The sequence below is a fragment of the Nyctereutes procyonoides genome, unplaced genomic scaffold, assembly GCF_905146905.1.
Source record: "Nyctereutes procyonoides isolate TBG_1078 unplaced genomic scaffold, NYPRO_anot_genome, whole genome shotgun sequence".
NCBI classification, from domain to species: Eukaryota; Metazoa; Chordata; class Mammalia; order Carnivora; family Canidae; genus Nyctereutes; species Nyctereutes procyonoides.
In genome coordinates, this window is record NW_026575142.1 from 71,662,743 (window position 1) to 71,685,741 (window position 22,999).

The 22,999-nt window shown below is 46.4% G+C and overlaps 1 protein-coding gene across 16 annotated transcripts in view; it reads right to left on the reverse strand.

Annotated features, from left to right (window-relative positions):
* Positions 1-12,769: 12,769 nt before the first annotated feature.
* Positions 12,770-22,999, reverse strand: part of TBL1XR1 (TBL1X/Y related 1) — a 164,249-nt gene continuing 154,019 nt past the window's right edge. For all 16 annotated transcript variants that reach the window (XM_055308050.1, XM_055308036.1, XM_055308035.1 and 13 more), the window contains 4 exons: positions 22,432-22,559; positions 21,685-21,850; positions 18,498-18,599; positions 12,770-17,613 (listed from right to left, as the gene is read on the reverse strand). In XM_055308050.1, coding sequence (XP_055164025.1) covers positions 17,587-17,613; positions 18,498-18,599; positions 21,685-21,850; positions 22,432-22,559 — 423 coding nt within the window. In that variant the 3' untranslated portion in view covers positions 12,770-17,586. The remainder of the gene's footprint in view (positions 17,614-18,497; positions 18,600-21,684; positions 21,851-22,431; positions 22,560-22,999) is intronic.

The window sequence follows — 22,999 nt, forward strand, 5'->3', positions numbered from 1 at the left end:
CACCCTAAAGGGTCAAGAGAAAAACTGAAAAACACTTGTAAGGTCACAGGTCCAAGGCACAGGCTCATTGAAAGATCAAGACCTAATCCTAAAACTAAAAATGCTTCTCCTCCCACACTTAACCACTGCGTTACTAAAGGCCTATTTCTAGCAGTGCCTTGTACCCAGTGCATCGTGTCTGACTATCAAGGAAACGTTACAAGGCGTACTAAAAGGCAAGAAACAATTTGAAGATAGAGTGAGCATCACAATCAGACATGACTGGGCTATTGGAACTATCAGGCTGAGACTTTAAAACAACTATTATTAATAATATGCTAGGGGCTCTAATGGATCAAGAAGGAAGCATGCAGGGATATATGGGCAATGTAAGCAGAGATGATGGAAATTCTAAAAAGGAACTAAAAAGAAATGCTGGCAGTTGAAAACACTGTAATGGAAATGAAGAATGTCTTTGAGAGGCTTATTGGTAGGCTGGACGTGGATTTCTGAGCTGTAGACTATCTCAGCAGAAACCACCAAAACTAAAAAGCAAAGAGAACAAAGACTGAAAATAACCAAAACAGTATATACGAGGGCAACCACAAAAAGTATAATGTATGTGTGATAGAAATATCAGAAGGAGAGGAAAGAGACAGGAACAATAAGAACTGAGATCCCCTCCAAATTAATGTGAGACAACAAACCTTCCCCAGGAAGCTCAGGGAATACCAGGAAGGATCAATGCCAAAATAAACAAATGAAAACAAAACAAAAGCCCTCAAACAACGACACCAAAAAACAAAACAAATACATCAAGATATATCATTTTCAAACAGCAGAATCACAAAGGTAAAAAAAAAAATTGAAAAAGTCAGAGGGGAGATAGAGACTTTATCTACAGATGAACAAAGACAAAAATTACAACCAACTTCTCGAAGCCATACAAGCAAGAAGAGAGTGGAGCTAAGTATTTAAACTGTTGAGAAAGAAAAAGAAGAAAAACCCGCCAACCTAGTATTCTGTACTCAGTAAAATAATCCTTCATAAGTGAAATTGAAATTGAAAGTTTGTCAGACAAAAATTGAGAGTCTTTGTTGCCAGTAGACCTGCTTTACATGAAATGCTAAAAGAAGATATTTAGGGTGACTCAGTGGTTGAGCGTCTGTCTTCAGCTTAGGGTCTGATCCTGGGGTCCCAGGATCGAGTCCCATGTCAGGCTCCCTCTGCCTGTGTCTCTGCCTCTCGCTCTCTCTGTCTCTCATGAATAAATAAATAAAATATTTTTTAAAAAAGATATTTAGACAGAAGGAAAGTGATAAAAGTCAGACCTACATAAAGAAGAAGAACATCAGAGGAGGAATAAGTGATGGTAAAATAAAAATACATTTTTCTTATTTTAATTGATCTAATGTAAGTTTGTTCAAAATGAGAACAGCAACAACACATTCAATTTTGCATGCTGTAATAGATCCTCTGTGTGTGTGCGATCGTATATGTCTATGACATGTATAGATGATCATGTGTGTCTGATTATATATGAGTGAAATGAATGACAGCAATGATGTAAAGGAGAGGAGGGAGGAATTAGGATCATTTGTTTCCATAAGGTATTCATACTACCCGTGAAGCACTACAGCATTATATAGACAGTGGATCTGAATTTGTTGTCAATGTAAACTGCAAGATTTAGGGCAACTGCTGAAAATGATAAAAAAAAAAGTAAAAGAAAGAAGTGTAACTAATATGCTGAGAAAAGGAAGAAAATTTAATCATATGAAATGCTCAATTAAAACCACAAAAGGCAAGGGTGCCTGGGTGGCTCAGTCAGTTAAGCATCCAACTGTTGGTTTCAGCTCAGGCCAAGATCTCCAGGTCCTAGGATCCAGGCCCGTGTCAAGGCCCACTATGGGCTCCCCTCACAGCCATCTCTCTCCCTCATCCTCTGTCCTTCCCCCTACTCATGCCCCCAGTCTCTCTCTCTCTAAAATAAATACATAATTAATTAATCTCCAAAAAAAACCCACAAAAGGCAGAAATGGAGAAGACAAAACAAAGAACAAAAAAAAAAAGGGCAACAAATAGAAAATGGTAATGAATACGGTAGATAGTAATCACTTTAAATGTTAATGATCTAAATGTACCACTTAAAAGACAGAGATTTTACATAAGGAACACATGCAAAAATGAATATTGTGGGACTACTCAAAGTAAAAAGTTTTCACACAGCAGATGAAACAATAAAGAAGATGAAAATACAACCTATGGAATGGGGGAAAATATTTGCAAATCATGAAATATTGGTATCCAAAACATATAAGAAATTCTTATAACTGGCTAGCCAAAAACAAACAAGCAAGCAAGCAAACAAACAAACAAACCAAGTAAATCAATTTAAAAACGAGTAAAGGACTTAAATAGACATTTCTCCAAGGAAGACGTACAATGGCCAATGAGTGTATGAAAAGATGTTCAACATGATGTCATCAGGGAAATGACAATCAAACTCACAATGAGATATCACTTCGCCCCAGTTAGGAAGATGGAGTTCTCACCAGAAAGTCAAGACACAAGCTTTGGCAAGGGTATGGGGGGAAAAGAACCCTTGTACATTGTTGGTGGGAATGGAAGGTGAAGTAGCCATTATGGGAAACGGCATGGAGGCTCTCAAGAGATTAAAAATAGAACCACACGTGCTCTAGCAATTCCACTTTGGGCTGTACACCCGAAGGAAACAAAATCACGATCTCAACAAGATACTCGCACTCCGCATGTTCATGGCGGCATCATCATAGTAGTAAAGGCATGGAAACAACTTAAATGTTGACAGAGAATGAGTAAGGAAAACGTGACCACACACAGACACGCACGCGCCGGAGTAGTATTCAGCCTTAAAAACAGAAGTAAATTCCGTCACGTGTGACGGAAATTTGGATGAAACGGGAGGGCACTATGCTAAATGAAATAAGTTAGTCACAGAAAGGCAAAGACTACACGATCCCACTTATATGTAGGATCTAAAAAAAAAAAAAGTGTAGCTCATTGTAACACAGAGTAGAACATTGTTCACCAAGGGCTGAGGAGTGGGGGGAAGGGATATGCTGGTCAAGGGAGCAAACCTTCCGTTTTCAGGTGAATAAGCTCCGGAGACCTAATGTACAGCCCGGCGACTATAGTGACGAGGACCCCCTTCCGCGTCGGAACCGTCCCGAGAGTAGACGTCAAGTGTTCTCATCACACAGTCAGAAAAAGGAAACCGTGTGAGGCAGCGGGTGTAATAATTAGCGTCCCTGTGGTCACCGTTTCACAAGGCACGTGTATGTCAAGGCATCACGTACACCCACAAAACCCCACACCTGTTCTTTGTCACTGATATCCCGAGAAAGCTGGGGGGACAAGACGGAGCTTGTGAGTGGATCGAGAGATAGGACCTGACTCTATGTTGTCTGCAAGAAGTGCACTGGAAACGCACACCCGGAGGTGAAAAGTAAACGGATGGAGGGCAGGACAGCAGGCCGGCCGTGACCGAAAGGAAGCGGGGGTCGCTCTGTTCATTTCAGACGGAGCGGACTGCAAAGCAGGGCAAGGTATCAGGGATCACGAAAGGCGTCACAAAATAATCAAGGGGTCCGTTCTCCACGAAGACGTAACAGTCCTCATCCAGTAGGTACCTAACAAGGGAGCGTCAGACCTCGTGAGGCAAAACCTACTGGAGAGACGAGGGGGGGACGAGCCCGGTGCCGTAGTCGGAGGCGTCTGCTGCCAGAGATGAGCAGACTGAGGTCACGGGACGTAGCTGACGCCTACGGACGGCCTCATCCAACAGCAGAATCGCTCTTCTCACGCTCAGTCGGGCCACTTCGTGAGACAGTTTGGCAGCTTCCTACAAAACCAGCACGTTCCTGCCGCGTACGCTCCGCTGATTGCGCCCTGTGGTATTTACCTACACGAGCCGAGAACGTGTGTCCGTGCAGACACCTGCCGGGGGATCGATAGCAGCTTATGAATGATCGCCGAGACCTGAAAGCAGCCAAGAGGGCTTCCAGGAGAAGACTGGGTAAACTGGGGCACATAAGACACTCGGAGGTCACTCAGCCCTAAAGCGGGTGAGCTTCCACGCCACGGAAGGACATGCAGGAACCCTAAATGCACATTCCCAAGCGAGGGAAGCCGCTCGGAGAGGCGACGTCCTGTAGGACGGCCACCATGTGACGCCCAGATGTGGCACCAAGGGATGATTGCCCAGAAGATGGCAGACGGGGCTTCATCAAAAATCAAAAACTTCTGCTTTGGGGAGACACTGTTAAAATGTTTACAGTACCTCATGAAAGACTCCTACCCGTGATTTGGAAAACCAGCAAAACTCAATTAAAAAAGACACAGACATCTCGATTGGGAAATGGGCAACCCTTGAACAGACACTGCGCAGGAGACGTATGGCGGGCAGTGGCACGTGGAAAGACGATCCCGGGAGTCCTGGGGGGGGTGCGGTGGTCCACCCGGGCTCCCACCACACGAGTATTCGCGCCGCTCCTAAGAGGCCCGACCGTCGGGCGCCTGGGTGGCTCAGCCAGCGGAGTGCGTGGTTCCCGCTCAGGTCATGGTCTGGGATTGGGCTCCCCCGCGACGCGGACTCTGCTTGGGACTCTCTCCCCCTCTCCCTCTGCCCCTGCCCGACGATCTCTCTCTCTCTCTCTCTCTCTCTCTCTCAAATCGATCAACTTTTTTTTTTTTTTTTTAAGAAGCTGACAGTAGCAGATGGATGTGGGACAGGGACTCTCATTCAACTGCGGCCGCAACAGAAAAAAAAAGGCACAAGCCCACCGCAGAGCCATTTTCCTTCCCGCTCCAGCTTTTACCCAAATGAATCGAAACCTTCTGTTCACGTGGAAACCTGCACAGACGTGAGTGTAGCAGCTTTGTTCATGACGCCCCCCAGCTGAGGACAAAGTGTCCCCCGACGGGCGGGGGGGGAGAAAGGCTCCGGCGCCCCCATACACGGAGCAGCCGTTGGCCGTCAAGAGGGACGAACTAGGGATTCACCGACCGAGTGGCTGCGGCGCCACTGCAGGTTGGACCTCGAAAGCCGGCCGACTTCAAGGGTCACGGCGGTCACTTCCTCCAGCCCACGCCCAGGAGGGGGAGTACAGAGACGGGGACCGGGGCAGGGGGCGCGTGTGCCGGGGGTTGGCTTCACGGCCGTCCCTGGAGATTCGGAAGCTGCGGGACCGTGTCGCTGGCCCCTTGGCGGCCGCTGCGGAGGTCTGTGCGCTTGTCAGATGCGGACGGACCTTCCACGGCCAAGGGTGGATTTTGCTGCCTGCAAGTTGGAGAGCAGTTCAGCGGGCGCGGGACGAAACCCGGGCTGACAAGTAAGTCCAGGGCCGCTACGCTCGTTCGTGGGCATCATCACATCACTCGAGTCGGGGGGACTCACCCCCGCGGCCCCCACGGCCCCTCGGCCCGAAGGGGGTTGAGCAGCTCTCCCGAGCTGCGGGGGCTGTGGGGTGGCCGTCGGGTGTCGGGTGGGCCTGGGGGCTCCCGAGGTGCAGCAGAGCCCCCCACCCCCCGGCCGGCTCACACAGCCCCTCCGTGGGCGCAGGCCTGGCGCTCCTCCCCGCCTGCAGCTGCTGCCCTTATGCTCCGGCTGCCTTCAAACTGCGCGTTCCCTGGGCACCTCGGGCCCGGGTCCTGCCCCCAGGATGGGCGCTCGCCGGGCGGGAAGTGGGGCCCCCCGCACGGCCCCACGGCCCCGGCGCCCTCGCCCTTCTCTTACCTGCTGTTGCGGGGCTGTTCTGCCCGCCTGGGCTCTTCCTGGGGGGGGGGCGTGGCCCATAAAGAGGGGGAGGCCTAAGACCAAGAGCCATCACCGCCGAGTGTCCACGGAGGGGGGCGTCCAGGGCCTCCCAGGGCCCCCCGGGACTGAGAGCTCCAGACAGCGCCGGGCGCAGGCCCCCACTGGGAAGGAGCCGAGCGGAAACCCCGGGCGGCCGTCACCTGCTTCCGTTTGACACGGGGACACAGGTTAGGGACCAGCGGCCGCCTGGCTCGTTTCCCAAGGGAAATAAAAAGGTCAGTAAACTGAAGTGGGCGGGGCCGCCCCGGGGAGACAGGTGGCAGGTAGATGGGGCGGAGGCCGGCCGGGGCGGGCCGCGCGGGATTGGGGCCCCAGCAGCGAGCACCAGGCCTCCCTAGCCATACACCCAGGTAGGGGGAGGCTGCGCGTCCTCCCCGCGGGCGGGCGCCCCAGGCCCAGACCCTGTTTTCTAAGCACCATCCTCCAAAGGGAACAGCTGTTCGAAGCCTTCCCTACAGCTGAGCGGAGAAAATGCCCGAGACACTCGGAGAGCCTCGAAGTGTCAGCGAGCAGCAAGGTGGGGCTGCTGGTTGGTTAAAAGGGCTAAGGCGTGCTGAAGGGCACAGCGGCGAAGCGGGGATCCCCGCGCCCTAAGGAGCGCGCGAGCCACCAGGTGACGACGCATCGGATCGTGACCTGAGGAACCCGTGGACACCTGCAGGTTGACGCCAGGAAGGGCTTGTCTCCCCGGGGGCCTGGGCACTCCTCTAGGCCGACCCTGTGGCCTGGGCAGGGGCTCGGCTGCCCAAGGGGACGGGGACCACAGTCCCCCCACGGGGGTCACCCCCAGGTTGGGCCAAGGCCCCTGCCCCGCAGTCCTCCCCGGACCCACTGCCTCCGCGGGGCCCCCGGTGCTGTGGGCCTGACCCAGGGCGACCGGCTCCATGCCCCCCGCCCACCGTCCTGCGGCCTGTGTCCCCCTCGGTGACCGGGGCGCCCAGGTGGGGCAGCGGCCCCTTCTGCTTTCCGCTCGCTCGGGTCGGGCCCCAGGCCCTGGGCTGGAGCGGCGGCTGCTGCGCAATCAGCCGGGGCCGGGGCGTCTGCTTGGTGCCTCCCTCCCCGCAGCTCAGCCTCCCGAACAGATAAAATCTTAAAAAAAAAAAAAAAAAAAAAAACAAAAAGCAAGTGAATGGAAGCGCTCTCGGTGAGCGTAGGCCCTGCGCTTGTCCCCGCGGCTCGTCAACAGCGAGGTGGTGCCAAGGGGTCCCCGAAGTGCGCACCTCGACCTCGTGGTACAAAGGACGAGTCGTCGAATAAACAGCACGACACGAGAGGAGGGACAGGCCTTCCCCGCAGATTTCCAAATAATGAATGCGAGGGGGCGAGGGGCCCGGAGAAGCACCCCGAACCCGACAGCAGCCCCGGGGCAGGCCGGATGCGGGGGCTGCCCAGCCGGGGAGCAGGCCCCTGTCGTCGCGTGGGCTCCCACCGGCCCCGCGCCGGGCAGTATTCCACGGGGCTCGAAGACTGTCACGGGGGGGACAAGGACACGGGGCGAAAGGTCTGTGTCCGGAAGACGAGTGTGACCCGACACCGAAGAGCAGAGTGAGCGCGACGTCGATGAGATGAGGGCGTCGGACGGAAGCGGGGAGCTCGAGGTGGAGGCCGGACGGAGAGGCGGGGGCTCCGGAAGCCTGGCTCGTCACACTGCGGCATTTCCTGGCGCGTTTCCGTAAGTGATCGGTCACGACGGGGGTGCCTGGCGCGGCCTGGCCTCTCAAAGTGCCTTTTCCAACTCTTGAGGACGCAAAAGAAGGGGAACGTCGCAGAGGCGGGGGGGGGGGGGAAGGCGAGCAGATGCCCACCCAGCACACGAGGGAGCCGCCCTCACGCGTGGCCTCTCGCCCCCCGGGCTTCATGCGCGAAGCGGTGACCTGGTTTGGGGGGGCCTCCCCCAAAAAAATTCAATCATAAGTAACAGTTTGTCCAGTAAACTAGTTCCACGTTCACGTTCGCAAGAGCGGCGCTTCGGAAACTGTGGTGCAGTCACCCGCCTCCCGTTCACCCCGATGGGGCCCCTGATGTCCCCGCGCGGCTGCAGGCCCCGGGGTCCGGGAGGGGCCGGAGCCAGCGCCTGCCTGCGGGGCTCAGGGCCAGCGGCCCCACGCAGCCCTTCTCCCACCCCGGCAGGGCAGGGAGGGCCCCAGGCAGGTGGGGGGCCCATGGAGCAGCTGGGGGTGCCCTCCCCGAGCAGGTGGGGCCCGAGCAGGCGGGGGGCCCAGAGCAGGTGGGGGGTCCCTGAGCAGGTGGGGGGTCCCCGAGCAGGTGGGGGGTCCCGAGCAGTGGGGGTCCCCGAGCAGGTGGGGGGCCTGAGCCTGCGGGCGGGGGCAGAAGGGCGGTGCATGAAGAGCAGGTGTGGGGCTTGTTTCCCGGAGGCGCCGGGCATGATGGGCTCATGGGAACCCACAAGGGAAGGGGGTGCTCCAGGCAGGGGCCGTGGTGCCCCGCGGGCCTGAGGGGGGCCTGTTTCCTGCAGAGCCGCTGAGGACGTGGCGATGTGGGGCCCAGGCTCTGGGCCCTGGAGTCCCAGCTGCTCTGTGGGGTCCCCCACTTGCCCCTGGGGCCTCAGGGCCCTGCCACCTGAGACGTGAGTGGTTGTGGCATGGCGGGGAGCTGCCCCCTGCCCGGAGACCCCCCTGCTGGCCCCTGCCCGGAGCACCCCCCAGCTGGCCCCTGCCCGGAGCATTGCTCCCCCCCAGCCACCCCGGCCTTGGGGCCTGAGCTGCCCCGCGGGATGCCCCCAGCCGCCCGACACGTGTCCTGCAGACGTCCATCGTCCCGGCTGCTCCCCACCAGGCTCCCGTGTCCGCTCCACCCCCCGGAGCCCCCGGAAAGCTGCGCACCTGGGCTGGGCCCCGAGCGTCGCTCCACGGCCGCAGCAGGACACGCGCAACCTGGGCAGGGCAGGCCTTCCTGACGCAAGGGGAGGGCTGAGGGGCACCCGAGCTCCCGGGGTCGGGGGGGGGGCGTTGTGAGGAGCGAAGGAGCCGCGAGGGCGCAGCATCCTGGGGGTGCAGCCGCGGGAGCCCGGCCTGGAGGCAGAACCGCGCGCCCCGGGCCCCACCAGCCACCTGTGGGCCAGCCCCGGGGGAGCCGCACCTGCGCGTCCTTCGCGCCCAGGGCCCAGGACACGAGTCAGGGGAGCGTGGTGCCCCGCGGGGTCCCCGGGTCGCCCTGCGCGGCCGGGCCCCTCCGGAGCAGGTGCGGACAGTGCAGCCCGTGCAGCCTGAGCCGGGCCGTGGCCCATCACGCGGGAGCCCTGAGCTCCGCCCAACCCGGAGCCGTGTCAGCACCTCGCGGGGACCGTCCTCCCCGTGTCCCGGGCGCTCGGGGACCAGCAGGGTGCGGAGGGGAGGTGGCACGGACCCAGCCGTTCGCCAGCTCTCCCGCGGGGTGCACCTGGGGACCCCGTCAGGCGCGGGGCTGGCGCACCAGGCCTCACCAGAACCCGCGGGGACTTCCAGCAAGTTCGCAGGCGGGGCGCGACCCGCAGCCAGAGTCCAGGAGACGGGGCACTAGGAGCGGCGTGGGCACCTGCTGGGGCACCCGCGCTGCCAGGGTTGCCTACTGCCCCCCCCACCCACACACGAGCTTGGGCAACGGTGAGCTCAGGCGCTTCTCGACCCACTGCCCGGCACGGCGGGACCCGGGGCCTCTCCTTGCTCGCGCCCCTAGGCCAGTGGTGGACACGCCGCGGGACACGCCCAGATGTCCCACCGTCACGTACGCGTGAAGACAGCTGAAGGGGACCCCGAGACTCGAGAGGTGAAGCGTATAAAAGTGGCAGCCTAGGAAGTTCCAGAAGAGGGCGACGAGCTGGGCTGCCTCCCGCGGCCTAGGAACTCGGCTGGCAGCCGCTGGGCAGCGGACGCCCCTCCGGCGGGTCCCCGCGGTCTGTGGTTGGGCCTGTGTGTCCCCCCGCAGCCGGTCCTTCCTCTGCCGGGGACAGCGGCCTAGTGTTCTGGGAACGCCCCCCCCCCCCATGGTCTCCTGGTCGGGGTCGCTCTCGTTCTCGGGGCGCACGCCCAGTGGCTTCCCATGGAGTCTCCCACCCACACACTCGCTCACACACTCGCAAGGGCTCCTTTTGGGGAAGACTGGTCAGGGCACAGGGGGTGGAGGGCGCCCGGGCCCAGGCCGTGACCCGGGGTCGAGTCCCGCAGTGCGCTCCCCGCAGGGCCTGCTGCTCTGCCTGCGTCCCTGCCTCGCGCCCTGGGTCTCTAATAAATAAATAAAATCTTAAAAAGAAAAAAAAGGCAGCAGGTGATGGCGGCCCCGCAGTGTCAGCCGCCCGCCGCGTCCCCAGCAGCAGCTGCCGCGCCGCCCGCAGGCCCGACCCCCGGCGGCCACCCGGGCGGGCGTCCCGAGGGCTCCATGGCGAAGGCGGCCCCACCTGCACTTCTGGGCCGCCCCCTTTGTTTGGAGCCGCAAACGTTTGCGAGGACAAGACACTAACAGTGGCCGCACTAAGGGACGGGCCGGCCATGGCCACGCGGGCTTAGGGCTTTCCCACTCTTCACAAGCACGCGGCCTAGAACACTCAGCAGGTGCACAGCCCCCCCCCCCGACCCCCCCCCCCCGCTGGCTCCCTCTTCCCCCCTCCCCAGCCCCCCCTTCCCTCCCTCCCCAGCCGCCCCCCACCGTCCCCTCGTCCCCTCGGGCACACATCCCCAGGGCTCTATCACAGAAGCTCAGAGGAGGGCCAAGCGCTCTATTTTGGAGTCTTAAGGGACTCGTGGGTAACGCCCGTGAGACGTCGACTTACCTCTGATGTAGTCCGGGTTTATCGTGGACACGATCCCACATTTGCACGACTTCCTGCTTCCTTCCACACGCTAGAAGACTCCAGCCCCTTAACCGGGGACACTGGAAGCTCACGGCATCAGCTACGAGGGCAGGTCCCGGGGTCGCCTGGCTGGAGGCCCCGGCCCTCCTGGGTGTCCGCGCCAGGGGAGCTGCCCCGCACCCTCCCGGGGTCAACGGCCCCTCGGGTGCCCGCGCTGCGGAAGCCTCGCCACAGACGCCGTCAGGGAGGTACCCCAAGTGGAGTCATAAAGGCCTATGGGAAGGGATCTGCCGGACAACGGGCAGATCTTCCAAAACCCCTTCTTCATTCAAACACGAGAGATTCTGACACGGGAGGTTTTCCAACGTCTCAGACGGAGTTCAGCGTGACTGGATTTGTAGTGCAAGACTTCGACTCCCTGAGGTGGCCACTCCGCGCTGGGATTCCTCTAACGTGGTCCTGCCCCGCGGCCCTATAACCTACGCTTTGAAGCAGCCCGCCCTGACACTGGACTAGTAGAACATACTAACTTAAAAAAAAAAAAAAAAAAAAAGGAATTCTCTTTTTCTGCGTAGATTCCATCCCACTGGTCCTACGTCTTAAAATGTGAATCGTTTGCATGAGTGATCATACGAACCCAACAACCACGAAACATTAATAATGGTCTTCTGTGCTTTACTAAAACACTTTGTGTTTAATATATTTTAAATCATAAAGAAATTACAAGGAACTCCTAAAAAATTCAATACAAAAATATTACAAGTTAGGACAAATAAGCATTGAGATATGACATTTAAGAAGAAACATGCAGAAAAAGTAGCATAGGGTTAACATTTCATTGTTGACAGAGAGCTCTGTGCAGCAGAGAAAAGCACCATACATCTGTCCATAGTGTCTTTTCCTCCACTGAATTTTGCAAATGAATATACTGGGGAAATAGTAAACTTTCACCTGCTACTGTGCCTAATAGGTGAAAAATCCGGTCTACTGCCAAGTAGAAGAACTAGGAGATTAAAAAGAACCACTTCTATGACTTACTCAAACTGATTTGGTTTTACCTTAAGCTTAGATGGATCATAATCCTCAGCAGTCCCACACTTTCTGAAAGTGTAGGATGCAGACTATGATTAATCTATGCCATGCAATAAAAGTTAACCCTTGGAAAATGAAAGGTTGTCAGTTCTGGCAAATGCAAAAACTGATCATTTAATAAAACATGACAAGTCTATGCCTGTGTTAGTTTCTACGTAAGGACATGAAGGGGAAAGGCCGAAGACCTGAAGAATAGGAGGAGTTGTTGTTGTTTTTTTTTTTTTTTTTTGAAAAAACACACACCCACACAAAACAAAACAAAACAAACAACAAAAATGTGCTCAACGATTCTTGTAAAAAGTCTCTAAGTAACTCTGAAGAGCTGGGATTCATTTAAACCGGAAGGTGCCTGGTATCGTTCCTCAAAGATTGTAAGGTTCGTTAGCAACACAAGCAACTGGCTAAGGAAGAAAGTTACTACATTAGAAGAGGTTTATAATGAAAAAAAAAAAAATGTCACTAGGGAAGTTGAGAATCCTGCCCTAAAATCTTCAGCAACATAGACACGCGGTTTTGTGCTCAACTTGCACACTAAGCAAATGAATCTGAGGTCTCTTTTAGTTTATCTGAAGCGATGTCCTTTAAATACAGTATTATTTTCCAAAATAATTCAAAAGCGGTTGTTACTTCTTAGCTGGTTAAATGCTCTATTATTCTTTAATAAAAATAGTAAATAATCCCTTCATTTAAAAAAATCTCATCTCCTGTGAGAAGTAATAAAATAGTAAAATTTGTGATTTTTATCTACGGGCTTAAAGTATCTATCTTAGAAAACAAAACACTCGGGGGGAAACAGTGGTTTGGGTTCCGATGGCAGTCGTTACGGCTGATTAGACACCAGTATGGGAGAGAATAGACATGTTATTATGTCATGAAGGCTAACTCAGAGCAAAAAGAGTTTATTCTACAATAGAACATCGGAGGAGTAAATGCAATTAAAATGTAAACAAGAAATTGTAAACAAGAAATAGCATCCCTCTCTCTTTACTTGACTAGTAAATAGTCTGTACAAACTACATAGATATCAAAGGTTTCATATATGTACACAGCCAACATAATATCAAAATATATTTTATTCTGGACCTCTTTCAGATCTGATTCAAATTACAGTTGTCAAAGCAATACAATGCAAAGGGAAACTGCAACAACAACAACAACAACAAAAATGTGCCTAGAAAGGATAAAAGGGTCATTGGGGACAAATCATTGTGATGTGGAACCAAAGTACATTGTGAGTGTAATTAACATGGTCCAGGACAGCAGAGAACATCTAGATCAGTCTTCCTTACACAAGAATCATGAAAACTGAACAAGAACGTTCTTTAACAGGTACAAAAAACTGTCATGGGCTGGTTTACACTTTTACAACAGTTTTAAAGTTAACTGGATAACTAAAGAAATGATGCAGACATTTTAATCCAGTGCTATAGGTAGGCTCACAGAATTAGACCCAAAGGATTTGCCAAAATCAAAATCAGAACATCATAGCTACAATGTCAAAGTCAGGAAAGAAGAAAATTGCTTCTGTATTTAGGGGCCACAGAGCCACAAAACGCAGCCTGTGTTTGCTTTTAATGAGATGGGTAAGTACATCAGACTTAGATACAACATGCAGAATGTTTCCTTGAACTTATGCAGAAACTCCAAAGAAAACATCGTGAAACGGCTTACTAGGAAAAAAGAAAATATATATGCCCTAGTTATTCACCCTGCTTCAACACTGTCAACGTAAAGGCAGAAATAAAGAATGCTATTAATACTTGAGAACTACCGATAATAAGACATCAAATTTCTAAATCAGTGTATTAAAAAAGTGAACACTTCCTCTTTTTTCTCTCTTCTACACTTAACTAGAATCATGTTAAAAAAAAAAAATGGATAGAATGTGACACTTCAGAGCTACTACCGGAAGGAGTCATTTCTAATTCCCTACGCGCTCTCCTCCTTCCATCCCTGCTGATTCAGAAGGAAAAACTAAAACAAACAAACAAAAAACCAACCAGGGTCTCTTGTAGATTTGCTGCTATTCCCCAAAATGTTGGCATTTGCTGCCATGCCACAATGTTGGTCCACTGAAATAGAATTTCTGTGGAAACAGTCACCAGTGATTCACCAAATGCAAGTACCACCCTTAGCATGTGAGGATGAATGCAGGTTTTGTAGAAATGTACAATGTGCTTAAGAAGATGAAAACGGTTTTGAAAAGAGTAAACGGCACTGCATTTGAGATTTATTTTTCTGCTTATCTAGTAAAATGTAACATTTTTGCTCACATAAGGACGGTCATTTGTGATTCCTTTAAAATAGCAAAAATGCATACTCCTCTTCAGGCCTCTATGCGATAATAGTTTACATTACTCTTAACAAAATCATTCTACATAAACAGATAGCTCCTTAAAAATAGTACTCTCTCATTAAATCTAATTTGACAGAAAGAAGTTTAAGGAAAAAAGGAGTGCTTTATAAGTGAAAAAGTACAAATCTTTGGCCTTTCTCTTGACATTTTTAGATGTCAAAAAGCAAAAAACCTTCATGTAATTCAATCTAATAATTACTTTTTTGCACCATAATTTGTTTTTTACACCACAAAAGGAGGCACTTTCAGTATCTGTAAAAGGTGTTTAATCCTAAAACATACTTACCTAGAGAATTATTAATTAAAACAGAATTCGATATACTCTAAAATCTATTAAGAAATTAAAAGTTGCCACTTCTAAAAGTCATTTGAAAGTCAATGATGGTATCTGATCAACGACAGAAATGGGGATCGAACAAATAGAAGGAGGTACGGGATTTCCTACATGGAGAAGAAAACAGATCTTCCTGTATGAAGTTTAAGAGTGACAGCTGCTCGCTCTTTATTCTACTTTAACCAACGAGTACTCTATGCATTCAAGTTTTCCTTTCTATTTTTCCTCATAAGTTTCTTACAGTAGCTTATACAACAACGATACACAATGAATACCGTAGGAAATCTACTGGAATCCGTTGATCTTCAGGAGTAAGTTCTTAGAAAAAAAGGAAGGAAAAATGAGCCAAGGACCTCAAATACAGAATTGTGCAGGCGTGAAACCTGGTCTCCTACAATCAAGTTACTGCTCAAATTAGAGGCGATCGTACTTTTGTCTACTGGAGCAGCATCGTGGCACATCAGCAGGCAATGATGATGTTGAGAACAGCAGCAAAAATAAACAACTGTATGCTCATAAAGAACCCAACCCTACAAAATGGATACCTTTCCGATAAAGTTTATACTTAAAAGACCCAAGACTTCAGGATAATAAAGCTCTGTATTTATAATCTTTTATATGTCCTATTGTGGCTATTATGCTTACGTAAAATAGCTAAAGAGAAAAAAAAAGAAAGAAAAGGTGACAACACCATCAAAATGTAGCTGTCTACTTTGGCAGCTACACTGCAGAACTTCTTGACTATCTTTTAATCAGCTGGGGAAAAAAAAAGTCAATAACTGTATGCAAATGAATAAATTGTCCATATCAAAATACAAAAGTACTATCAATAATCACCTCTGACTTTCAGATTTAAATTCAGTGCAATTGACAGATGCATCACTAAAGGAAAATGCAGCTTAAATCTACTCAAAACATTTGTGTCTATTCCTGGGAGCACATTTAAAAATTATTGCACAGATTTTTAAATTTTTATTTATTTTTTTTTAAACAACAACAGAGGTCAACCACAGATGTGGACCTCTAGCAATAAAAGCAGGATTTCAAGTGCCAGATACTCAGCATATTAGGTTTCCTACATAAGTCACAGGGTAATAGTTCTAAATATCTATAATGTGATCCAAAACCCTAAAAACAGCTGGCACAAAACCATCATGAATGACTGCCTCTCTGGATGTGAATTTTTAAAAATATTATTACAGTATCATAGTCCCCACTAACAATAACTGGGGTACATGTAACAATGTACTGTGAAATTAAGTGTATTTATTCTCTTTACCAATAGCAAATGCTATCCTACCTTAGTAAAACCAAGACTTGCTTCAATCAGTGCTGTTTTGTAGAAACAGCAAAACAACAAATGCTGAAAATCAAAGCTGCATTACTTGGGTTAAATTGGTTTCCACTTCAACTTAAAACATAGGTTAAAATTTTAGTAGTAAAGGCCTCAAAGTAATTAGTGACGGAAATAGTGTTATAAATTTGCTAAGCTTAATAATAAGCATCTCCTTAATTAAAATCTTTGAGATATAAATTTGACAACTATTCTCTTCAAAATTGACACCTGTGGATACTTACATTAATCACGACAAACCCTGTTAGTCACACATATAAACACGGCCCCGTGCTATCATTTGCGAATTCTGTGTATTTTAGCTTTTAGCTGTATGAACACAAGAAGAGGTTTGCTCTGATACCTGTATCTTTCAGAAAATACTTGATATTATAAACAGAGTAAAAGACATGATATAGTAGTGATTACTAAAAAAAAAAAAAATAGCAGCTTCAATCTATTTGTATTTGAAAAAAAAAATGTAGTCACAAGTACCACGAATGCAGAATCAGAGCAGCAGGGAGGTTAGTGCAATTATACTTTTTTGTTTTTAAATTCTGAATCACTGCTATTTAAAAACATCTTGAAGCAAGTCTTTTGTTTTAAAGATTGTTTTTAAACTAAGGTAGCAAACATTTTGCCATGTAATGGCAGTGTTATATGCCGTAATCTTGCTTTGTATAAAGAAAAAAACATGAGAGATTTTTTTTTAATACTGGAGTTTGGTTACATTACATATTTAAGCTTCTACACAGAATGATGGACACTTTGAGAAGCTAATCCTTATCCAGAAACATTTTAATCTCTTAAAAAACAAAGCAAAACAAACAAACAAACAAAAAAACCCCAAACCTACTTTGCTCCTTTTCACAATAGTGCACATTTTAACCATAATTTAGTTATGGCTACAAAACATCAGAAGATTTTTTTATGCATCTTCTCTATGGTATTAAAAAAAATTGTGCCCTTCTAGTCTTTAATTGGCAGAAATATGTCCCCAAAAAGAAACTATTGCATTTAAGCCACATCACCAAAAAAGAACAAAACAAAACAAAAAACAAAAACTAAACAAAACAAAACAAAACAAAACAAAAAAAAAAAACAGAGCATAATATCCTTTTACTGTGTGTCTTACAGATTGACATGACCAAAAGTCATATATTTTCATTCAATTTCCAATTCCCCCTTCCACAACATGCACCAATTGAATATATGCTCTGGGAGCCATAAAATGTACCAAACATCTATCTCTTCAAAAGAATGCATTAAAATATTTTTAAGAATTTTTTTGTTTAAAAGGTGAAAAAAATATAAACAAGAAACTGATTCACTCCCTTACTTCATGCATCCATAAACTAAACCAAAAACAAAGTTTAAAAGCAAGAACAAACTACTGCTGCAAGTTTTTGTAAGTCCATTTTCTCTGTACATACAAACTGCTCAACTACTGAAGGGAAAAAAAGAATATAATCCATGGTGTCTTCTGATTCAAAGGGGAGAAACAAGGCTGTCATTAGTATCCAAAAACTGGTACACATATGGGCTGCTTTTATAACGCATATTTCTTTCTCTCTTCTGTTTTTCATATCCAAAACTTCTAAATGCTATTTTAGGGGCACAGCAGATTAGATTCCAGCACTTGGTGAACAGAATTCACAAGCTGTGACAAAATTCTGTCATCTTCAGGGTGCAATTTTGTTTATATACACTGTATGTATATATTTCTTTTAGATTTGGCTGTAGTGGACTGGCCATGGTTCAAGTGGGACTATAGCAGTACATGGGTCAGGGACAGTCATTTTGGCTATGTACACATTCATAGTCGGTCCATGGCTTCCAACTAGTAGCGCTATTTCCGAAGGTCTAATACACAAACCTGTAAGAAATTAAAATAATCAACCAGTGTGTTAAGAAATTCATTGTACGTTTTCAGTTTAACGTTTCTATGGTACGGTTGAAAATCTATTTTTACTTCCTAGTTCACAAAACTGGTAAAGCAACAGTAATCGTGGCGCTGGGCACTTAACCAACAGAAATCAGAAAAATCATCTAAGAGATGGAGGAAGCCACCATGGGCTAACACTACAGAGAAAGAGCCACGGCTAAAATTTTGAAGAGTTACTCTCTGTTCATTAAAAACCAGAAAAAATACACTCAAAATAAGAGCACTTCCTATGTTCTGGACCTCAATGAAAGATACTTCAGATTATATTAAGCTACAGCTTCAGAAAATCGCTAACGGCTAATACCCTCTCCATTTTTCCCTTTGCTTTCAGAGCTTTGGAAGCCAAAACTAGTATTTCTATAAAGACTTGGCCAACCTCATCCTGCAAGCCTCTCAGTATCACACATTCCTCAATGCAGGACTCAACTGCCTCTACTCCCCCTTCTCTGGGCCACCAACACTCTTCCGCAAGGGAGACAAGGTAGAAATAGGCATTACAAATTCAAATCTCTCTCAGAAAGTGGTATTCTTCTATGCTCAATTTCATTAACGAAGGTTTACACATTAAAAACAACTGTCTACTCCCTGGTTATGCAGATACTCTTTTGGCAAACACAGCCTATATTTTGTTTAGAGTATTTGAATGAAATAAACATAAAAGATACACAGCCCTCAGTAAAAAAAAAAAAAAAAAAAAAAAAGATCAATACCATAAAATTCATTCGGAAAAGACTTTGTAGTCACGACCACAATAAGCCACATTTATTTACTATGCTCACACACCCACTCCCTTGGAAATACTTCGTTATACTTACTGAACCATCTGATGCACTGGCTCCAACTTTGTCTCCTGCTGCATTCCAGCAAACTTCAAAAATTCCACCTGTTCCCCTATAGCTGTGAACTAGAGCACCTGTCTAAAAAAATGAAAAAACAACAACAACAACAGATCCTTAAAAATGAGAACATACATTATATAATTCCAAATACTGAGGTAAAATATTATATGGCGTGATTTCTAACAATCAGAGAGAGAACTTAGCTTTGACTGTAAAATAAATTACAAGTTTTGAGACACCAGAAATTTGATGATCCTTCCATAAAAAGGTAACACTTGCCTGCTCTCAACAGGTCTCTCTCTCTCTCTCACACAAACATACACACTCACACACACAGTTTCTCCAGTATTGATAACCGTTCTTAGTGAAGGTATCTTTGGCCTCTTTGATAGTTAAAAATGGAGCAAACGTTCAATGTATGACTTGAAAGAACTTTTGGTTGTTGTTGAAGGACGCATGAGTTTGGCCAATACGTAGAGAGAGAAAATTAAGTCAGAATTTCTTTGATAAAACATCTTAAAGAGAAAGCAATAAACCAGTAAAGACAATTTCAGTGTGTCTGTTACTTTCTGTTTACAGAGTAGTCCTAAACTACGAGGGATTAAAAAAAAAAAAAAAAGAAAAGAAAGAAAGAAACCAAAATTATTCAGCTACCACTGAATAATTAAAACTCAGTAAAAAAAAATATATATTGTCCTAGGAAAACTAGTCATTTAACAGGGCAAAGTTCAGAGGTTCTGGAAAATAATGTGAGAAACTGGAAAATAATGAAAAATATGTTGTGTCCTGACAAAGCAGGAAGGATCTCTCAGCTTTATGATAACCCTAGAAAGGTCCAACTAGAGGTAGCAGATCTACCTAAAAAACAACATGGCAGCAAGACAGGGAGCCTGTGAAAGGCTCCTCAGACAGCCAATCCTATGGTAATTACTAAGCCAGAGGCCTCTCCTCCCTCACTTTCCTCTTCAAAGTCGTTCTACAATGCTGCGGAAACCAGAGGGCACTGCTACAGCTGATCACATCAGAAAGGTTTACTGTTTTTTTCTATGTAAAGTTTCTTACAATTTAAAAGATTAAAAAAAAAACAAAAAACATGAGTATGGTAGGTCTTGAGTGTATTTCCATCGTTAATTAGGAGAAAAGAATGGTACCAACAAAATCTGAAATCTGTTGATGCACAGGAAGTAAAATCTACAGGATGGTATGGCTTTGGGGTTTAAAAAAAACAACTTTCTTCCAAGAGCACTTAGCAATTTCTAAGCTCAAATTAGGCTATAACTGAACCAAAAGAGCATGATCAACAAGCTAGAGCTATACCATTAACAAAGCCCAGTGGATCATCAGCATACTTAAATCTGTGTGTGTGTGTGTGTGTGTGTGTGTGTGTGTGTGTGTTCAGACCTGACTTCAACAATTTACCAGTGAAATGCTTAAGTAACATCATATGGATGACAATCCAAGTGAGGAAAGAAAAAAAAAAACAGATTCATATATGACAAAAAGACAATGACTGCACTAAAAACTCACCAGATGCAGTTTACTGTTTTCAAAGTTTAAAAAAGTATTTTCTTGATACACAACAGTGATACATCTAAGTGGTATGGATAGCTGCTCAAATGCCCCTAAGAGCCTACGGGTACTCTCCATTAGAATCCTATACTTCTGTACCCAAATTTCATTTAAATTGGTTTTCTCACAGTGGTGTAAATAAGTGAAAATGTACACAACAGATTATCGACAGATTCTATCTAGAAAGTCTCTGTTATTAAATCACAACACAAAGATTAAAGAAAAGCCAAGGGGGAAATCTAAACTTAAAAGTAATAGGAGAGCTCAGAGAGGTGGGTGGATTCAGTCTCAATATGCCGAAATTCATAATGTTCCAAACACGAGCAACTACTAGTAAGTAAAAGGAATATATTTTTAAAAAGATATCATTCCTGATTAACAATAGGATCCATAAGGCACTTCAAAATAAATTAAGAAAAAAGAAGATATTCACAAAGAAATTATAAAACTTTAAGGAAGGGGAAAAAAAGAGTGAGGGGTACCTATATAGTTATTAAAACTATGCTAATGATGAGGTATATACAAACACATCTATCAATGCAGTACACGAGAAGCTATCAACCACAATAGTAGGAACACGGTGTATGCATATGAAAGAAGTGAAATGATCAAACAGGCAAAGAATACATAACAGCCAGTATTGAGACAACTGGCTATCCACTGGAAATACAAAATTAGATCTCTACCTCACATTAGGTATATAAAAATAAATTCCATGGGAGTTAAAAATATAAACGAAAAGAGAAACTAACAGTTACCTGTAGGGGACCAAGAAGAAAATGGGAGCAGCCCTAAGATTTCCCAGTGCATACACTTTAGAGTTCAGGGGGGACCACCTGAATGTATAATTTAATTAAAAATTACACGTAACAATGATGATTTATGCGAAATAGTCCAACTATGATGATCAGCTACATAAAGAGCAAGAGCTCAGAGTGCTTTCTTTGCTCTGGGTGCACAAGGACCACCTAAGAAGTGATCACCGATTGGGGGAGGGGAGGGGAGGGGAGGGAGAGTCAAGTGACTGCTGTTAAAAAACAAAACAAAACAGTACATGGAGCATAAACACTAAAAAGGTGAGACGATGAAATAAATTAAACCAGCTGGCTGTATTCTCCGTGTTTTAGGAAAGGATCTCTTGCTCTATAGTATTGTCCCTACAGAGGCAGCATACTTTTAAGTTTATTTCTGATAAATCGCTGTGTTCAGCCATAAAACCTTGTCCTAACTTAGTACATTCTATTAACTGCTCATTTATAGCTCTTTCAAAGACAAGGCTTTTAGAAAATAAATAAATTACATCATTTATCTAAACAGGCATCTTAAACTCTCACATTTTAGGCCAGCAAAGTGTCAGAAAACTTATAAAACAAGAATCTAAATTCACTTCCAAATTCTGGTCATTAGGAAAACATAACTTCAATTGGCTTCAATCTTTATTTGGCTATAAATTCAAAAACAGTACTCACTTAAAAACTAAGAACTGAACTAATGTCATAAAAGGAATGACAACCAAAGAGAAGAAAGGAATCTACACAGGCGAGTGCTTCCTTGTAACTACGAAAGTGTGCAACAATTTAAGTGACAGACCTACCTGTGTGTTCCAGATGTGCACACATTTGTCAAAAGAACCACTTGCCAGGTACCTGCCATCAGGGCTGAAAGCCACACTGTACACAGGTTCTTGGTGTTTTGTCAAAGTATGGATGCAAATTCCTCGGTCTACGTCCCATAATCTAACAGTAGAATCGAAGGATGCACTGAACAAAGGAGGAAACAAGATGACTTTACAAGTAATGAAATATTCCCACGCCCCACACCCCATCTACAGTTTCGGCCATTTCTAGTAGCTAGCCACGAACTCCTACGAGACGCAGACTGGGCGGTTAGGAAGCAAGTGTTCTGAAAGAAAAGCCATATAGAAGAAAAGGCACCTTAAGAGCATCGCCCAGTCCCTGAACTGGAAAACAAAATGAGCTAAATTCACTGTATTCCTTTGCTCCTTAAATAATTATTTTATATTGACTCATCCAAAGTTTTGAACAACACACAGACTATATATTTATTATTTTAGTGCTGAAGAAACGTTATTTTACCATGCCTCGATTACTTGAGTTTTAATCAATATTTGATACCATCGGTAAATGTTTGATAACTCCAGATATAAAAATCCATTAAGGCCTGGAATAAGAATAAAACTCCATGTTTAAATGTTCCCATCAAAAAAACATCCCTTGCAGGATACACTCCATTTCATGGAATCTTTCCTAACTCTGTCATATTTTTAGAAGCTTTTTTCTGTGGAAGACTCATAAAAGGAGGAGTAAAACAGAAATATTACCTTGCTAACATAAGGTTGGCATTTGGATTATTTGTCCCTGGCCCTGTTGGACTCCATTTGATAGTATAAATTTCTTTATTATGTGCTTGCAAATCATGGACACAATTGTCTTGTTTCATACTCCATATCTGAGCAAAAAAGAAAAATGGATGTAATTATATTTTCTCACACAGAGGGTACATTTAAAATACTACTGTGCCAATCTAAAATATAAGCAGTATAACCAGAACAATGATTAGAGATCTAGGGAAAATCTGCAAAGAAATTAAAATGTAGAATATATTTAATATTTATCTCTCTTTTAAAAATGACAAATTAGCTTTAAGTCCTTTCCAAATGTTCACTACTCTGAGGCCTCAAGACTGAATTAGCTGTAGTTCTAAAATTAACTTTGAGAGCTTCAGATGGTATAAACTTCAACACTTAGTAAGTCCCTTGGGTAATGATCCTAAAATGTTTAAGGTAGTAGTTTTAACATTGTCCCTTAAATAAAAGATGTACATTATGAATTCCTCTTAGGGTTTAGAATAAAAAAATATGTTGTAACAGAGAAGGGCAAATAGATAAG